Raw genomic sequence first — 18,899 nt, forward strand, 5'->3', positions numbered from 1 at the left:
GGTGCACTTTCCCTGCTGGCACCCATGTGCACTTTTCAAAGAGTGCCCCGGGCGCAAACGGGGGCAGTGTGCATGTTAAGTAGAATGTGGTGCTCCCAGGAACTCATCCTGCCATCGAGCAGCACTTTAAAGGTAAATACGGAGCAGCAGCTCCATATTTCACAGTGCAGGCGGCATGCTGAAGAGGGGAGAGAGATCTTCTTGTCCTTTGGTGCAGTAAGTGGCGGCACCTAGCTGCAAGGGGGTGTCCGGGAGGTGCATAGGACCCTTTTTCTCCCCTTCAGAGGGCTGATTTTTGGAGGCGCGCTGAAAGTGTGCCACCTTTTTGTGGGATACTTTCAGTGTGCTTCCTAAAACCATGCTTACCTTCCCGCCCACATCCCTAATATAGTACAGGCGCAGTGATTACCTAATTTGCATCGGGCCACGCCCCCATGCAAATGATGGAATGCCCTCTCAGGATAGTAGCACTGGGGCCACATGTGCGCCAGCGCTATCAGATTACAGAAGGGAACGCACAAGCCTCTGGAGCCCTTCTGCAATACGGTTGTGCCCTGAGGGTGTGCAAGGCGGGCCCACATGCCTGTTGCAACCCTAGGCACAATGTATACTACGGCCCCAGGGACATGTAGTTTCTTGAATTTACTAAGGAGTCAGTAAAGAGGGGCAAATCGGTGTGGAAATGATTTTATATTTAAAATATTGTAAACATATTTTCAGGCCTTGTGCTAAGTACTGGCAGCGTACATTATGCATGAACATCAATAATAAACTAGTAAAGGCCAGTTATACTAATATACTGGTCACAAAAGGGTTTCAAAAATGTAAAGCGACCTTTTGCGACCAGTAACTTTTTTTGTTGCAAACCAAACTATGTATTACACAGTACACAATTTATGATTTCCTACGATCGGACCTCCTGCCCTGTGAATGTTTTCATTTTTTCTTTAACAGCAGCCCAAGCTCCTTAATGGAAACTTTACTGCTTCAAAATGTTTTTTTACATTTCTTAAAGTCTTCAATGAGAGTAAGCAGTGGTTCCCTGGCCCGCTGCCTACTCTTCCTAAAGCTGCCACCCTGATTCCCATTGGAGAAGGGGAACCAAAGTGGACCACTTCCACTTTGAGAATCGGTTACCAGCCAATCTTGTAAGCCGGTATCTTGTCAAAGGTTTGCAACCAGAATTGCAGTCTCAAACCACCGCTAGATAGGATCGATTCAGTGTCTTTAAGGGACGTCCTGAACATATCTCTTCAAAGCCATTTCTAAACCCTTATAGCAATTTGGAAAAACTTTTCTGAATTGTTAAATTGAATAAGTACATTAGGAAAATGTTTTAGAGGTCGCACATTCTCTTTTTTAGCCAATTGAAAGAGCTGTGACTGTTAAAAATATTAATATATGTGGTCCTTTGTCTGATTTAAGTGAATACCATGCAGTTAAGCATGTAGACTCTGACAAATGTACTTTGTACATAATTTTAAATAGAATGCAAATGAATACCCAAAAGTAGTATTCAGGGCACACACATAAACGTAAATCATGCATTGGGCTGTTTACACTTATTAAGTTACACATTTTTTAATTGACAGCTCATTTAACTTGCATTTTCCATTTCTGCCCAGTGGACTATTTCTGGCAGCAGATGAACCACACTGTGACCTCGCCGTTCACGTTTAGAAACCCCTGGTATTAACTACTTAAGACATCCAAGCTTGTATCCTTTAGGTTGCTAGGAAAATGGCGTCCATTTGAATACATTTCTGTGTAGAGTTCAAAATCTTCTCAATACGAGACCTATTCTCTGTAAGTTACACACAGACCTCTGCAATGGATAGATTTTAAAACCTCTGAGATAGTGCTTAAGTTGTGAAAACAAAAAAATAATAATAATAAAAATAACTTCAGTGGTCTAATGGTTTTCCTTGCAGTGCACCGCAGGCCATGCCAGGGCAGTCGAAAGATGAGGTTGCTGAATGTAGAGGCTGCTTGGTCTTGACCTCATCTCATGCCTCTTTATTCAACCATCCACACTTCCAGTTTCTCGATCACTTTTGCCTTTTGTTTCTTTCCTGTGTCCCTCTTTATCTCTGTTTTCTACCTTTTTCTTTCCCCTTTCTCCCTTTTTTGCCTTTATACTCTCTTGATGTGGGTGAAGAGCAGAGCATCTGCTACAGCAAATATATGTTGAATTTGTGCTGTAAAGTTCATTTTTGAACCCAACATTCTCAATATTTTCTCAGAACAAACCCCTCTGGAACACCCCTTGGTTCTCTTGTTCACTGAAATTTGGTGCAAGCGCCAAACCAGGGCATTACGAGGCGCAGGGGGCAGCAACCTTTTGTTAAATATGCAAAGGGCTATTTTATTGAGTGAACCAGCAGCATATTATCCACTACTCCAAGTGAAAAAAACAAGCATTTGTAATGCAGTGGGTCTCACGTTTGCTGGGATAGAGCTGTTAGCGCTGTCAATTTCTAACTGGACCTTCACATAAACTGAAAATGAAAAGTAAAACAGTTGACATAAGAAAGTCAATTCAAAGCGCCATGGCCGCCATGAGCATGAGCGCCAAGGAGAGACACAAAAGAAAGAAGTTTGCGCGCAGTCATACGTATCGGCAAACGTCCAATTATCCATGTAACAGGGTCATTGGCCAAGAAAATTGCCCCATGAAGGGACAAACATAAAAAATGTACCAATGATAACAAAGGATTTTTGGAAGGCAAGTCCATAAACGAGTGATAGTGATGGATGTGCGGTGGGCGTGGTTAAAACCCCACAGATAGATTTACAACACATCAGAGCACTTGCGCGCTCGACTTAAAAATGAAAGGGCCCATTTACATACTCCCTGCAGCCATCCTTCAACCAAATACCGTGGAGGCGGGCTGTAACAGAACCTAGGCACTAGGCAGTGCACGTGCAGGCAGAGTGCAGTGCGGAAGTGGGTGGTGTCAGTGAAGGAATACCATTGCAGCCTTCCAGCAGACACTTCAGGTGGTTGTACTTACTTTTTAACAAATTAAGCACTGCTACAGACTGGAGGTTTTCGAGGAATAAAATAGGTAGTGATAATGAGTTGGGCAGATGTTTAGAAGTCTGCTGATTTGCCTGTCTAAAATGTTTCACTCCCGAAGAAGTAAATTGCTAGTAAGTGGAGAATATGTGAAATGAATGTGTTATGGTAGATGACGAGCAGTTTGAAACAGTAATCTGGTGGATCAGACGACAATAAAACGATAGAGCTGGTGAGTCTAATCACAGATCTGATGATCTCGTGGGTCTGATGACAATTTCAATCTTGTCTTCTATCTTGAAGAATGGAGAGAAAGTTGAAACTGTCACTGTTCAAAAGCAATAATTTTAAAGCATAAATAAAGCTTTTTTTCACGAATCTAATTTAGAAATGTTTTGCAACCAAGGTGCTTCTCTTCTTCAGTTTGCAGTTGTTTTTCTCCCTGTGGAAGGGCAAAGCCAGAAATGAATCTGAGACGTTACATTCTTATGATGTTGAAAAGAACTTGAAATGTAATGATTATTCTACTTGGATCTTCAAACAAGCAGTGGGTAACTGGAATGCTAATTTGATGATTTGTAACATAATTACAATAAAAAATAATACACTGAAGTTAAAATCAATGAGGAAGTAAATATTACAACAGGTTTGACACTGGATACATCAGATTGCTATTTGAAGGATTTATACTTCGGCTGTAGGCATAGAACAAACGGATCGCTTTTCTGGAAACTAATGTGAAGGGCGTGTGCTTATGGAAAGAGAGAGTCCACTCTCTTTTTTTAATTTGATGAGCTGTTTAACATATAATTGTTTTGACTGGTTTATGTGCAGAAGCAGGTACTGTCAAGCCCTTGTAGAGTTATCGTCCTCAGTTATGATTTTAAGGTTTGAACATATGTCCTCCTTAACCCCTATCAATAAATGATTGGTTGCACTCAACTATGTGTATTAAAGAAGGTAGCATATTAAATAAACTGACAGACCTAAAGGAAGACTGCTCAGCCTAGCTGTAATTCTCAATGGACTAGTAACAGGGTTTATCAGCTCCTACAGGATTATGAGATCTCCAACAAATAGACACCGAGCAGATAATAGTGAACTGGCAAATCATAAGTAGAACGCAGAGTACTTACCAAATTTTGAGGCTGCTGCAAAAGTTTTAGCAGAGCTGGGTGGTTGTACCCTGAAACAAATTGAGAAAAAGAAATTAAGATTCATTTCAAGATTTAACATTTTGAAAGAAGAATACGTTTCCTAACCAACAATATTTTCACTTTGGACCTGGTTCACAAAGGTAAACTTACATATTTGTGAATGTTCACACGTTTTCAGTATTCACAAAATTGCATTTTAATATAAGTTTACAAGTACAGAGACTACGCAGTCGAGGAGAACTCCCGACCGAAAAAAGGTAGGACAGGAGGCTGCTAGAGCTGAAATGATAAAATGATGTGATAGTCACTGTTCCTCATTATTCGCGGCAAAGGACGTATGTGGACAATATGTTTCTCTTTTAAAACCTGCTAAAACGTTTAGGATATTATAGCAAGGCAATATGGATTCCATCAAGTGGAGGAAGAAATTGCAGCAGGCAAAATGTTTGGAACAGGCAAATTTCCCAACAATCACGCTGTCACATAATGTTGAAATAGATTGTATGACAAGGCTGGCACATAAGAGGGGCTTAAAGCACGGCAGAAAGGGAGAGGAATGCAGGTTGATTGGGGTACTAGGTGAGGGAAAGCACATTATTTTGTAAAATAACCCAACATTTTTGAAGTCTTCTCAAACAAGACGAAGGAGAAAGTGTGTGTGCATTTTTTGTTTGTGTGTGTAAAATTCTGGTGAAATCCGACAGACACCTCATGATACCCGACTGAAAGCACCTTTACCCAACTATTTATTACAAGATACGTTGATGAGGTGGGTGTAGCACCCCAAACACCCCTTTTGAAGCTTCGCCCTGCTGGCTACCTTCTTGCATTTCCCATTTGCCAAGATACAAATAAAGGCACTGCTTATAATGAGCCAGCTCACAGCCACCCTCAGTCAATGCAGGGTTTCCTTTGATCAATTTTGTGTGCAGGACAAGTTTAAAATGTCCAGGAGTTTGTAATATCTAGTTTTCTAAAGTCAGAGTCTTTCGGACTCTACTTCTGCTGAAGGAGTGTGTACGGACTGTACCAAGAGTGTGGCTGAGTGTGTAAAGCACGAAAGTAAGAGTATGCGTAGACAGTAACTGACTATGGGTCTAGTTATGTAGAACATCAATGATGGAGAGCTTGAGTGAGACTGTGCAAGCTGTGGGCCAGGGAGTGCAGTGCCTGGAAAGGTGTGCACAGCACATCTGAAGGTCTACAAATCGGAGAGAGTGGCCCCAATGTATCTGTGATTGAAAGTGTGCTGGATCACAGTTTTATTTGCATTCAGAAAGTATGCAGGTGCAGGAAAATGACAATATGGCACACTAGTGAAGGAGATTACATTACAGGAAGAGAGGAAAATGGAAGCATCAGATTCACACACATGCTTTACATTTAGTTTGCTTTACTACTGAGTATGCCAAACATGACCACGTTGTCACATTGCTCCTTCCTTCTACCATGACGATAAGAAACATGAAGGAAGATACTCAAAAGGAAGGGAAATGGTGCAGACAGTTTGCAGTATTTTTACCATTGGCTGTTAACATGGTGTTTCTTGAACTCCACTCCAGCCTATCGATAACACAGCCTAAGCCTTGGAGCTTTTTTTAAGTTGGCTGGTTTTTTAAAGTCCTTCAGTTACTGGAGGGAAACGCCCCCATACTCTCCTATATCAATTAATGAATCAAGGATTTGAGGAGTGCGGCTAATCACACATAGGGTTTCACAGCGCTGTTTGTGGGCGTGTTGTCAGTGGAAGAGCCAGGTCTTGAGGTCCTTCCTGAACTGCTTCAGTGATGGAGTCTGCCTGAGCTTGAGAGGTAGCGTGTTCCATGTCCGGGCTGCTAGGTAGGAGAAAGATCTTCCTCCTGCTGTGCTTCTCTGGATATTGGAAATGGCGGTAAGGGCGAGCTGGGAGGAACGGAGACGTCTGTTGGTACATGGAAGGTGAGGCGCTGGTTGAGGTATGCTGGTCCTATGTTGTGCAGTGCCTTGATGGTGTGGATCAGGAATGTGTACGTGACATGCCTGTTGACTAGGAGACAGTGTAGGTCTCCGAGGTGACAGGAGATGTGGCTCTGTCGGAGGATGTCCAGGATGAGTCTGGCTGCTGCATTCTGGACTCTTAGGAGTCTTGATTGAAGTTTCTTGGTGATGCCAGCATAGAGTGCGTTGCCGTAGTCCAGTTTGCTAGTGATGAGTGCGGGGGTGACTGTCTTCCTCGTGTCAGAGGGAATCCACTTGAAAATCTTCGGCAGCAGTCGAAGGGTGTGAAAGCATGATGAAGAGATGGCGTTGACTTGGCAGGTCACGGATAGAGAGGAGTCCAGGATGATGCCCAGGTTGCGGATGTGGTCTGTGGGGGTATTTCGCAGAGTGGTGGGCCACCAGGAGTCGTTCCAGGCAGAAGAGGTGGAGCTGATTACACGGATCTCTGTCTTGTTTGAGTTGAGCTTGAGACAGCTGGCCTTCATCCAGGGGGCGACTGCTCTCATCCAGTTGTGGAAATTTCTCTTGGCCTGAGCAGAATCCTAGGACAGGGAGAGGATCGGTTGGGTGTCGTCCGCGTACAAGGCTGTGTCTAGCCTGTGTTGTTTGGTGATCTTGGCAAGGGGGCCATGTAGATGGTGAAAAGCGTCTGGCGGAGTGAAGATCATATAGGTACAAGAAATGCAGCCAGTGGATTCTCCTCCAGGTTTGGCATTTTTTAAACAAATTCTGAGGCTTTCCCATAAACAATCACAAACTAAAATGATGGACAGAGTGATTAAACTTTTCAAACACTCACCCCCAGTCACAGATCTGGGTTTAATCCATCATTATTTTGCTTGCCACGTCCCCCTAGTTTGGACACGCCCATATGCAAAGCAGTCTTGACCCTGCTCCCTATGGGAGCAGTTCAGCCCGGACTGCCAAGCCAGGTCCTCCCTGGACAGGATTCAAGCATCCTGGGACTGGTTTCAGGATATCACCCTTCATCAGCCATGCTGGTGATGGTGTTAGCCATGTTTCTGAGATGAAGGCGACGTCTGGGTCGTGGGTGGTGATAGTGTCCCAGATTTCCATTGAGTGCATAAGGAGCGGGCATTTAGCAGGATGCACTGGAGTGGTTCCTGGTAGTTCGTAGTCTTATGTATGGGCGCAGTGTGGGCATTAGTGTGTGCATGTGGGCCCACGTTGCAGTAAAAATGGCAGTGGAGGCCGGTGAATGGGCCTTTGTTTCAGCGTGGGGAGGCCGTGAAGCAGATGTTGATGGGGTATCTGACGTTCAGGGCCTGGAGCTCCTTGGTGGTGTAGCGGTGGGAGGGTGAGAGAACCAGGGCTCCTGGAACTAGGCGCAATCCAGGTGCAGACAGGCTTGCCTTTGGCGCACCTGCTGCAAGTGTCCGATGTGCACCCAGCTGAGGCCTCCATTATATGGCCTGGGAGGTGGGAAGGCTGGGACGGGAGGCTGGATGGCAGGAGTGGCAGTGGCACAGAGGACGCATCAGCAGGGGTGTTAGGAGACGCATTCAGGCTTAGGAATGTGGGCAGAGCTGTCGCAATCGGGCTCAGGAATGCAGGCGGAGCTGCCACAATCAGGCTTAGGAATGCGGATGGAGCTGTCACAATCAGGCTCAAGAATACAGATGGAGCAGTCAGCGGAAGGCAGGAGGGCCATGGAGCAGCTGGGGAGCTGTGACTGGCCCAATGGGTCAGGCACTTCTCACTGAAACTGTGCTGCGGCCTCAATTATATGTCCTGAGAGGTCGGAGGGTATGGGGTGGGAGATGTGATGGCGGGAAGGCGGGAGAGGCAGTGGCATGATGGAAGCAGGGGCGTGAGCAGATGCAATCAGGCTCAGGAATGTGGGTGGGGCTGTCGCAATCAGGTTCAAGAATGCAGGCAGAGCTGTTGCAATCAGGCTCAGGAATGCGGGGGAGCTCTCAGCAGCAGGCAGGACGGCCGTGGTGCAGCTGGGGAGCTGCGAAAGTGGCTCAAAAGGACATGGAAGGAACCACAAGGATGACACGCAGGAGTTACTGCTGCAAAGTACAACACTACTGTCAGGCTGATAGAGCATAAGGTTGGTGATGCAAAGTACTGAGAGCTGGGTGGGCAAAGTGCCAGAAACTGACATTTGATAACCAAACTCTCTAATAGTCATCAATTCCACTGACATTTGATAACTGAACTAATAGTCATCAAGTTCCAGAAGCAGCAGTAAAGTCTAATGTGTAAAGCATGACATCCAGTGGAACTCAGCAGGAATTCGAGGCAAAGGGCTGTATGACAGAAAGGGGCCTTATGGAATCCCAGGTTCTTGGAGAATTATTAGTATTTTTATTATTATTATTTGCAATATTTTATTTTTTAACGGTTTTCAATTTACAAACAGTATGAAACATTAAAAAAAAAAACACTAGAAAAAGGATACAATTAAGAACGGATCTTCCGTATGTAACACCTTCCCTACATTGTGTACAAAGAATATCCGTTGTTTTTGCACAATGAATAGGAGTGACACATTCCATACAGTCGCCTTATCCTCTTTCATGAGAAATAGCATTAGGCAGGAAGGAGAAAAGAGAGAAAAATAAATGGGAAAGGGCAGAGAGGGGGAGATCCCATAGTGGTGCAGGCGATCGGAGTTGCTAACAACGTAGTACATTTCTTTTCAGTATTTACTGATATGGAGACCGATATCACAGAACGTGGTATGCCCAGATAAAACAAGATAATACAAGAATATCATGTCACCATAATACAAGACAGCATAGTTGAGTCTTATTGCATTTTTCAAGGGGGAGTGATATTGCCATTCATCTCATGGTATAGAATGCACATATAGGTACAAGTTTGAAATCAAAATTCAGAAAAATCAATCCAATTACAGTATGTTTGCTGCTCTGTACGCCAACGTGAGATCTGTCTCAAAAGAAAACACTTTAACCATTCAAAAGGGTCTGGAATTTAGAGCTTAGTTAGGCTACAAAGCGATGATGTAGCATGATGCTGATTACTATAATAGTTATGATCATAACAGGACTCCATGTGGCTTGAAGACCTTGGGAGCCATGTCATCCAATTTGCATGTCTTCCCTACATCGTAAGGATTAAATGCTGGTCATAGGCTCTGCAGCAGGGCCATGCTCCCTCACAATGTCATTTTTTGAGAAGCCGTAACTCCTGAGCCCAGTCAAACTTTGAGCCCAGTTGGCCCTCTACTTCTGATCTCTCTTCTACGACGTCCATTCTGGAGCTGAATGAGGACATATCCAAGAGAACTGGTCTTACTTCGGTAGATAGCTCTGCAACAGTGGCTTCCAAGTTTGCTAAGGACTGACTGATATTTGCAGGTTCTTTCATGATGGATTCCATATTGACCTCCGGCTGGCTTTATACGAGGATTCTGACTCACTCCCATGAGTTCCACAGCAGGACAAGGAACCACCCAGGTGCACGAAGGACAGGCTTGATAGATATTTGTTGATTGGCTTGTGCTGAACAAACTCATGCTCTGACCTTTATGGAGTATGAAGGGCTCGCGCGAGTTCCGCGCCCCGATGTATTTTTCTCCCTTGGAGAAGGAGCAAGGAGCACAGGAGTGGCAGAGGAGTGGCAGAGGCGTAACAAAGTGGGGGCTTCGGGCTCCAGGGGGAGCCCTCTGCATAGCACCTGGCCTCAGAGAGTGAGGGACAGGGCTCAGTGCTTAATTTGTAAATTAAGAGATGCCGGTGCTCAAAGCCCTTCTCTTAAACACGAGGGTGCTGTAATTAAATCTGCCAGCACTGAATACTGAGGCAGCGTAATACTGAAGCCATCTCGGGCCTCTTCAATCCATTTACGGCCACCCCTGCCCCTTCAGCTCATCCTGCAACTTTCTACTTTCTCCCTTTATGACGCTTTTTAGTTTTTCCTTCTTCCGTCTTTCCCATAGGTGTCTTTTGCTCACAGCAAATGCTTGAGGCACAAGAATAAGCCCCGGCCCTCCCAAGTAAGGGCCGGTGCTCAGCAACAACAAGCACAAATTAAGCACTGACAGGGCTCCACGTTCTTTGCAGGGGGGCCTTCCGGGTCCGTTACGGTGGTTATTTCCACGACAGCGCCGCGTCGGATCGCTTTGTTTCATTTCCTCAGCCTTGACTAAAACCAGAAACTCAGATTCACGGCTCTGGTTGGGATGCGCAAATTTCATGAACCCTGGGTACTTTGTAATGCTAGATGATTCTAGCATAAGGGAGAGATTCGCCGTCTTTTCGAGCCCCGGTACATCTGTGTGGTGCCGCCCTCGAATAGTATTGGAAGCGGCACCCGTCAATAACTCTCGCAAAGGCGCATCCAGCGTATTGTCAGTTTGTTAGGCCACAACAAGAGGATCGTAGTTATTAATTATGCTGTCTTTATCCTCCTGCTTCGGGGGGGGGGGGGGGTCCGAATTCATTTAGATAGGCCCAGCAGTCTGCCTCACGTTCCGTGAATATTTCAAACTGGATTCGCTGTGAGACGCTGTGTACTGCCTTCAGTCTTCGAACCTGGGAGTAATTACTTTCTGTGACTGCTGATACACAAATACTATTTTGCAATTGAAATTTGAAATATTTCAAGACTCTTCGTGTTAATTGTTATTATATGTGATTATTTATGGGGAGAAACTATTCCTACAAGAATGTTGCAGATTTATTTTTCTATAAGTTGTAAGCATGCAATATTTGTATCACAATTATGTTACATGAAAGTGTTCATTTAAAATATGCAGCAGGCCAAGGACAAAGTGCCTTTGTCAATTGGTGGAACATCGAGTGAATTTGCAAGATCCTTTTAATTTACAGTTAGGGTAGCTTATGGTATATAATTACCATGTAATTCCAAAGCTTTTGAATCATTTTGTATGGCTAGTTACTTGAGTCCTGAATTTTTCTTTGCATTCTCATATATAACGGAGAACAGCAAGTTGCAGAATGCAAAGTGACACCGGGACTGGATTTACAAATCACTTTTAATATTGGTAACATTATACTCTTTCTCATACTTAATGGATTAATCTGCATTCAAATATTTGTCCAACTAACAATAAAAGTAGTAGCAAAACACCTGATATATCAAACGTCTTATTTACAACTAGCAGTTATTTGGGCCACATTCGGATGGGCCCCGAGTGAGCCCTTCTGGTCACCCCCTGTCAACCCATGTCAACAACACTTCCTGTGATTTAACTCCAGCACGCCCTAACACAAATGCCCGGACTTTGAATATTTTTATGTACATAGACCCATTGACAGTTTTTAATTTTAGGTCCTTGAACGAGTTGTGAGAAGCCTTGAAAAAGGAATCCTTAAGGGCCGAAACACATAGCCACGAATTTGGGAAGTCAGCAAAGGTGGAATCTTGAAAAAAAGACCAATTGAACAGTTCCTTTAAAATATATTTATCAGGCTTCTGGACTTTGAGTTCAGCTTCAAAAAGAAGCTCTCAATTTGGTTAGGTTCATCACACACTCAAGGACTCCATGTAAAAAAAAAAAAAATTGGCTTTTTTGTCACTTTAATTTGAATTTTCCAGAATTTGTTTCACAAATGCAAATACACAATTTGAATGCAAGTTTACTGAAACGCAGGAAATCGAGTTTTTGTATTTGTAAGATGCTAAGACATTTGGAGTGAAGGGTAATCAATAAACCTACTGGATTGCCAATTGTTTTACATTATACTAATCTTTCATCTGGTTTGATTCAGGCTAAATTAAATCCCCCTAGAGAGTAACTTTATTTTTGCTTTTGTCTTGCAAGGAAGCACCAGAATATCTTTTTATCAACACTGTACTTTCTAGGCCTCCCCCAAAAGAAAAGTTAGTATAAAACATACAATATTGCAGAGAGCCGAACACAAGTCTGAACGTGCACCATTTCTGTAAAGAAAAGGCATGCCTCTACAGAATCTGGTGCAGCTCACTGTGTTTTAATCGCTAGCTTCATTTTTGGGTTTATTCTATGTCCATATGATAGCCTCTAGAAGTACGTATTTCCATTTAAAACATCCTAACAGAACAACACTGTACAATCTCTGTGAATTGGTCTGATATTAGGCGCAGGCGCACAGCTCTGCTGTGCCACCTAGGAGACAGATTGTACAGGATTATTGAATTCCTAGCCCTGGCCTCAGAGGTCTGACTTGCTTAGATACCAACCCATTTGTTATGAGTTGCAGCATCACCTATACAGAGTGCCCCAGGTGCTGTAGACTGAAGCTCTGCAGTGTCCAAGACCATATGTGATATATTCCTACCCCCGCACACTCTCCTCTTTCAGCACAGTGTGTATGTTACGGTCTGGAGCTTCACTGACCCCACCTTGAATAAAGACGGGAAAGGGTGGAATGAAGAAGCGGGAAGTTGAAGGCTGCACTGTGAAGTGTATTTACTGTGCAGGCTTCAGCTTTCAATTTTCTGTTTTAGTGGCCGAGGCAGGCAGGAGCTGTGTGCCTCTCTGAGGGTCTAAGCACCATCAGTAGAGGAGCTGAAGCGGCAGACCAGCTCAGGCAGCCTGAGCTAAGTAACAGTAATACAAAGAACAAAAAACAATGTTATGCGTTAGAAAGCATGTGTGTGTGTAAGCATGTGTGTGACTGTGAGTGAAAGTCAGTGAATGATACTCTGGACCCGATTTACCAACTGCACTTTGCAGTATGTTTTGTAATACTACAAAACATACTATAAAATGTAAGTGCTGCCTATACATATGTGTTTGGAGTTCTCCACTCCGACTATGGAGTCTACACACATGAAAGTATAGATTTTTTCAGTACATGTGAGAGGGACACAGGAGAGTGTGTGGGAAAAGGGGCTCACTTACTACAAAACTGGATTGGATTATGGAGGAGTAAGAGGGGTTCAAGGAGGGTTTTAGGAATGGACGTAACCACCAACATGTTATTAAGCCAATTTCATTACTCTGGGGATGAAACAATGTTACATACACTTCTGCAGTAAGTTTACACTCGAAGTTTGTAAATACTGAAAGTAGCAGACTTACTACAAAGTGTAAACTTACTCAAAAGTGTAACTTACCTTTCTGAATCAGGCCCTGAGTGACAGGGAAGCAAGTGGGAATAAGTGGGAGTGAATGACAGTGAGCGTAACTGTGTTTGAGAATGAACAGACCAGAGTGAGACAGATTAAGTCAGGCTTTGAGCCTGATTCATACAGATAAACTCACACTTTGGGTAAATTTACTGTTGTTTTGGAATTCACAAACTATGAGCTTAATTTTACAAATAGTGCTTTTATGAGTTAAGAGGCTCAGTACACGTGTCAGAGACTCCACACATGAGAAGAGAGGCCTGTCCCATCTTTCTATATGTGGAGTTATCCACCCTGACTGCAGAGTCTCCAGTCATAAAACTACTATCAGTAAAATTAAACTCGTAGTTTGTAAATACCAACAAAATAGTAAACTTACTCAAGTTTCAAGTTTTATTTATTTCATGAATTGGAACTCCTAAGAGGTCCACATGCTTAACCAATTCCTAAAGATAGCATAGAACAGCTTAAAAATATTCATTTTGAAATTCCAAGGGAAAACAAAATGATATTGCATTATACAAATACAATACTCACATAATACATTGCAGGAGCGAATCTTAAATTGTTCAAATTATTCAAATTAGCCTCTTAAGTGTAAAACATTAATATACAAAAGAGAGAAAAACCACAAAGTGCCTCAAACAGAGCAGCACAGTACCCTAAGGAAATTTGTCAGTACGATCCTGGACAATCAACCCTTAGCATCACACGGAGACATTATAAAGCACCAAAAGATCTTAACATAATCCACGAATCAGCCCCGAAAATTCATTTTCGATCATCATAATTATCACCAATGCAGAAAGACTCAAAAGAGGTTTAAAAAAGACTGAAAAAAATTAAAAATCCTAAAACAAAATAATTCATTCGGAGGATTAAGTACAGCTTCCAAGGCTTCTCCAGCAGAACGAATATTGAAATACAGATAAAGGGGTTTCAGCCAATTTTTCCTAACCATGGCTAAAGCCGGAAGAGCAAATAGAAAATGCTTACACTTCTGTACACCCAGTTGACAGAGATCACAATTATTATCAGATCCGTCCCACTTAGAGGTTAAATCTCTAAGAGGCAATCTATCTAATCTCAGCAAAAGGTACAGGCGCCTTGTCCCATGAGTAAGATTCCAGGCAAAATAGGGCTGAGATTGTTTAAAAATTACTGATTCAGTTAACCTGGTCAGTCTCCTCTTACTGCTGCAGAACTGTAAGTCTGAAGAGAAACTTTTCGACCAAGGCACTTCTTTTAAAAGAAATTTAAAAGTGGTGGGCAAAGACAATAGAATCAAATCTCGATTTAGCTCAAGCAATTGTAAAGTGTGATTATAATTTTTTTAAAACATATATTTTTCTTTCAGTCTACTGAAAATGTCAGTATAAGCTAAGTTTCTTTGGTTAAATGCCTTACTATGGGCTAAACTATAAGCCCTCCTAACCACAGCCACAAGACCGAAAACAAAAATGTTCTTAATACCAAATTCAAGCCTTCAAGCTGCCACAGAGGCCGAGTCATTACAAAAGGCAAGGGATCTTAATATCTGCCCTTCCATCATGTCCAGAAAATTCCAATTAGAGATCTCTGTGCACTCTAAAGCGTACAAGAGAGTAGCCGGGATCTTTATTTGATAAGCTGTTAATAAATTATGAAAGTGACTTCGGCCAACTGCTGTAAAAAAGGCAACTAAACCTTGTGTTTGAGATAAAGCCTTATAGGCATTATTTCGCATGTGGCCTTTGTCACTGAGTGGAGAAGAAAACATTTTCCCCAAGAAGCAATAAGATTCTACTCACTCTAACTTGTGTTGGCCCAAGAACCAGGAAAAATTTATTTTCTTACCCAGTTTTTTTCCCAAGGAAACATATTGCTTGGGATTTAGATTGATTAATCTGCAGATGATGCTGTGCGGAATATAGGTTTAACGTCGCCAGTCACTGATTTAAGCATTTTGGCATAAGGTCAATCACAACTATATTGTCTGCATATAGAAGAAAGACAGTGGATAACCTCCAATTGTAGGTGAAAAACCATCCATATTTTGCAAGGCACTGGGCAGATCATAAATATATATAAGGAAAATAACAATGGTGCCAACAAGCTGCCTTGCTTCATACCATTTTTTAGAGGAAATTTAGCTGACAAGCCCTGTTCTCCTCCTAGCAGAATTTTACACCATGTAGAGGAATGCAAAGCTATAACCAAGCATAGCAGGTTTAGGGGAACACCTAGCTCAAATACATTTTTCCACAGTGTTTTCCTATCCACTCTGTCGAAGGCCGTAGAGAAATCTATGAATGCTGCATATACTGTCCCCCCCCCTTTTCTGAACATATTTTTTATTTATAGTGTGCAACAATAAAATATTATCCAGAGTACTATGTTCCTTTCGGAAACCTGCTTGTTCCAGAGGAAGTATCTCGTTATCCTTGACCCAAGAAGTTAGATGTGCTAATATACTTTTTGCGAATATCATGCCAGTTGCATCCAATAGTGCGATTTGGCGGTAGTTTATGGGCAGAGATTTATCACCCTTTTCAAATAATGGTACTATGACAATCTCAACCCAGGAGTCAGGAACTCTACTTTTTAAGTAGCAGGCATGGAAAACTTTTTGCCCAAAGTAGAGGTTCTAGTTTAATTAAGGCCATTAGACCCTCACCAGGGCTCATTGCTACTGAATTCCTCATTGACCTAATAAACCCCTCAATTTCGGTCATGGAGGGTGGCCCCCAACAGTTCTCTTCAGATCTGTTACTTTTACTCCAATCTATTTCCCATGGCTCCCTCACCTCATTTTCTGCATAAAGGGCTGAAGTGTAATTCTTCTAATCGGCCTCGGCTCTTGGGGGGAAAGGGGTGCTGGACGATTTATGTCTTCCGCAGCCTTTGAAAATAATTGCCCAAAAGTTATGGGAATTTTCTGTCGCCGCTGCTTCCCTCACTGCTATCCACATCTGCTCTGCCTCTTCCCTCCTTATACCTAATTTCACATGCGCTCTTCTTCTTTTAGGATATTCTCTTATACCTATCCTTGGACTCCCATTCATGCTGTCTCCTTACCAATTAATTAATTTCTCTATTTAACAATAAAATGTAATGCCTTACTTTCTTTTGTGGAGGCTTCAGAAGTTGATACGTAACGCTTTGGGCTACATAATCAATACATTTAGAGAAATAATTTAGTGGATCCACATTCCATTCATCTCCATCTCTCACTAAGCATTCAAGAGCTTTGTTTACATTTTAGCAGGGGTCCAAATAATTCTACCTGTTTTCCCACAAAAGCTAATAACCTTGCCCAAAGGATTCCAGGAATCAGTGGCGGAGAACTGCATTTTTAATGAAAGAATGAGAATTTTATGATCACTAAAAGATGTATTCATAACTCGCATATCCTCCACTGATTGGGCAATATTGTAAGAGGCTAACATGTAGTCAATAACTGAACTACTCTGTGGAGATTTATGTTTGTAAGCTGCTGGATAGACAGAACGAAAACACTGATTTAGGATAATGCAACATGAGTCCCTCAAGCCTTTCAATGATATGTGGCCCCTGTTATCCGTCCTGATTATAGGGGGAAATAAGATCGGCAGAATATTTAAGGCAGTTTCCCTCTCTAAGTCCCCAAAAATTGAAAAATTAAATTTTACAATTTAAATCTCCCATTATTAATAACTCATCTACACTTTCATGAGGGTTAGAGCAGATTACTGATATTTGATTAAGCATGGACAATAAATCTCTATCAAATTCCTTAGCTGGAGGGATATAAACATTAACAATTAGTTTTTCTGCCATTTTCCAAAGTTGGATGCACTCTCACTATCTGAAAGAAATTTAGGGAGACAGGCAGACTAACATATTCCCATTTATATTTATTACATAATAGCATAGCAATACCTCCTTTTGCACGCCCTTTCTTTGAGGGCTGTGCCTTTGTACTTAGGACCAAATACCCAGGACAGGTGCGATCAGCTACGCTCCAGGTCTCCTGAATGCAAATTACGTCCACATGAAGAGAACAAACAAGATCTAATTTTTCAGAAAGGTTCCCTAAACCCGCAGCATTCCAGGAGATCATGGAGGAACTCTGGTTAGTAACAGGGTTGTGGGGAAGTAACCTTTACCCGCGTGTAGTTTAGAGTCTTATTTAAAGCTGCCGCCAACCAACTCCAATTTTCCTTTTTATGACCTGTAAAATGTGGGGGACATCCTCCATAATCTTCACCACTCTTTCACCATGGGCAACAGAAACTTTTACATTTTCCAGGCGGGAAGCATTATAAGCGGAGCTTTGATACAAGTTGGTACCATTCGCACCTAGGGCAAAGTGAGGCTGTATCCAATTATGGGGCGCTCTCTTACCCCAAATTGGAACCACGTCCATACCTCTACACTGTAACTGCTCGCAATTAACTAAAATCAAATTTAAAACATATTTAGAAAAGAACCAGACTTTTGTCTTTATCGCTCCTATACTATACTCAAGATAAACACGAGAAATATCACAACCGTCAATAAACTTTAGCTCGACAATATCTGTAAGGAAAGAAATTAAAATAGAGCGATTTAAGATTAAACGCAAATTGAATAAAGCAGAGAACTCTAGACATTCAGGGGTTTCTATATTGCCTTGAGATACTTACTCCATGTTATATTCTTCCCCTCCTTTGTGTAGATCTGAAATACAGTTTACTGCCGCTACATTTGCATTTACATTGCAGATAGAGATATTGCATGATTTTAAAACAGGTAACATAGAGTCAGAGGAGGGAGTCTGTTGCACCTCCGGGGGTGTAATAAAGTCTTGTTCTCCTCGTGAAATTGGATTACCGGACGATCTCACCACCTTGGGTCTCTCCATCCTTAGTACCAATTCATGTTCTTCTTGCTGGGAGGAGGACCCATTTTGGCCCTAGACCTCAAATTAACCCTTCTTGGATTCTTTTTAGAGATTCTCCTTTTTCTCTGTTTTTCCCGTTTAGTATTTTTTTTTCCTTTTTTTCCTAAAATCTTCTTTTTTGGAGATTTTACAGCCAGGATCCCCTCTTGCTCCGCCGACGATGTATCAAGGTATATTTTAGGCAAGAAAATGGGAAAAGGGGCCACTGGAAGATTTGACAAATTTTTTGGCATAGCAGGTTTAAGATCGATAAGGGCCATATTACTCATAGGGGAAGGACTAGAAAAAAGATATTCCAGGGAACAGACAATACTCTCTTGCATGGAAGGATCCTGTGTGTTTAAAGAATCCCAATGGACTTGTGGCTTTCCCACCTGCGTACCCTGATCAGAAAAGGAAAGCTGAGAAGATGGAATCACGGGCACACAGGGGGCTGACGATCACAAAAAATGATTGTGAGTCTTGGCACCCTGACTTTAGGGGAGCAACCTTAGTACCCCTTCCGGATTTCCCATCAGGTCCTAATTTAAGGTCCTTTTGATCTACCAAGGTTTTCAATATAGATAATAATAATGTCTTGGGTATGATCAGAATTGGTGATTGATTTTTCTAGAAGAACAAGGATCGAAGACAAGATTCTTTCACGACATTTAAAAGACTCAGAAAATATTAGATTTTTGCTCTGCGGGGCCACTCGGTAGATTGAAAGAGCACATAAGATCTGGCATCAGGGAGGATAGTTGTGGGGAAGGAGAATGGTCAGAAGGCGTAC

At 42.4% G+C, this 18,899-nt stretch overlaps 1 protein-coding gene across 3 annotated transcripts in view; it reads right to left on the reverse strand.

Annotated features, from left to right (window-relative positions):
* ABAT (4-aminobutyrate aminotransferase) overlaps positions 1–18,899 on the reverse strand; it is a 718,549-nt gene that overhangs the window by 153,395 nt on the left and 546,255 nt on the right. For all 3 annotated transcript variants that reach the window (XM_069210537.1, XM_069210534.1, XM_069210535.1), the window contains exon 6: positions 4,156–4,205. In XM_069210537.1, the coding sequence (XP_069066638.1) occupies positions 4,156–4,205 (50 nt within the window). The remainder of the gene's footprint in view (positions 1–4,155; positions 4,206–18,899) is intronic.

Source organism: Pleurodeles waltl, chromosome 10, assembly GCF_031143425.1.
Source record: "Pleurodeles waltl isolate 20211129_DDA chromosome 10, aPleWal1.hap1.20221129, whole genome shotgun sequence".
In the NCBI taxonomy this organism is placed as follows: domain Eukaryota; kingdom Metazoa; phylum Chordata; class Amphibia; order Caudata; family Salamandridae; genus Pleurodeles; species Pleurodeles waltl.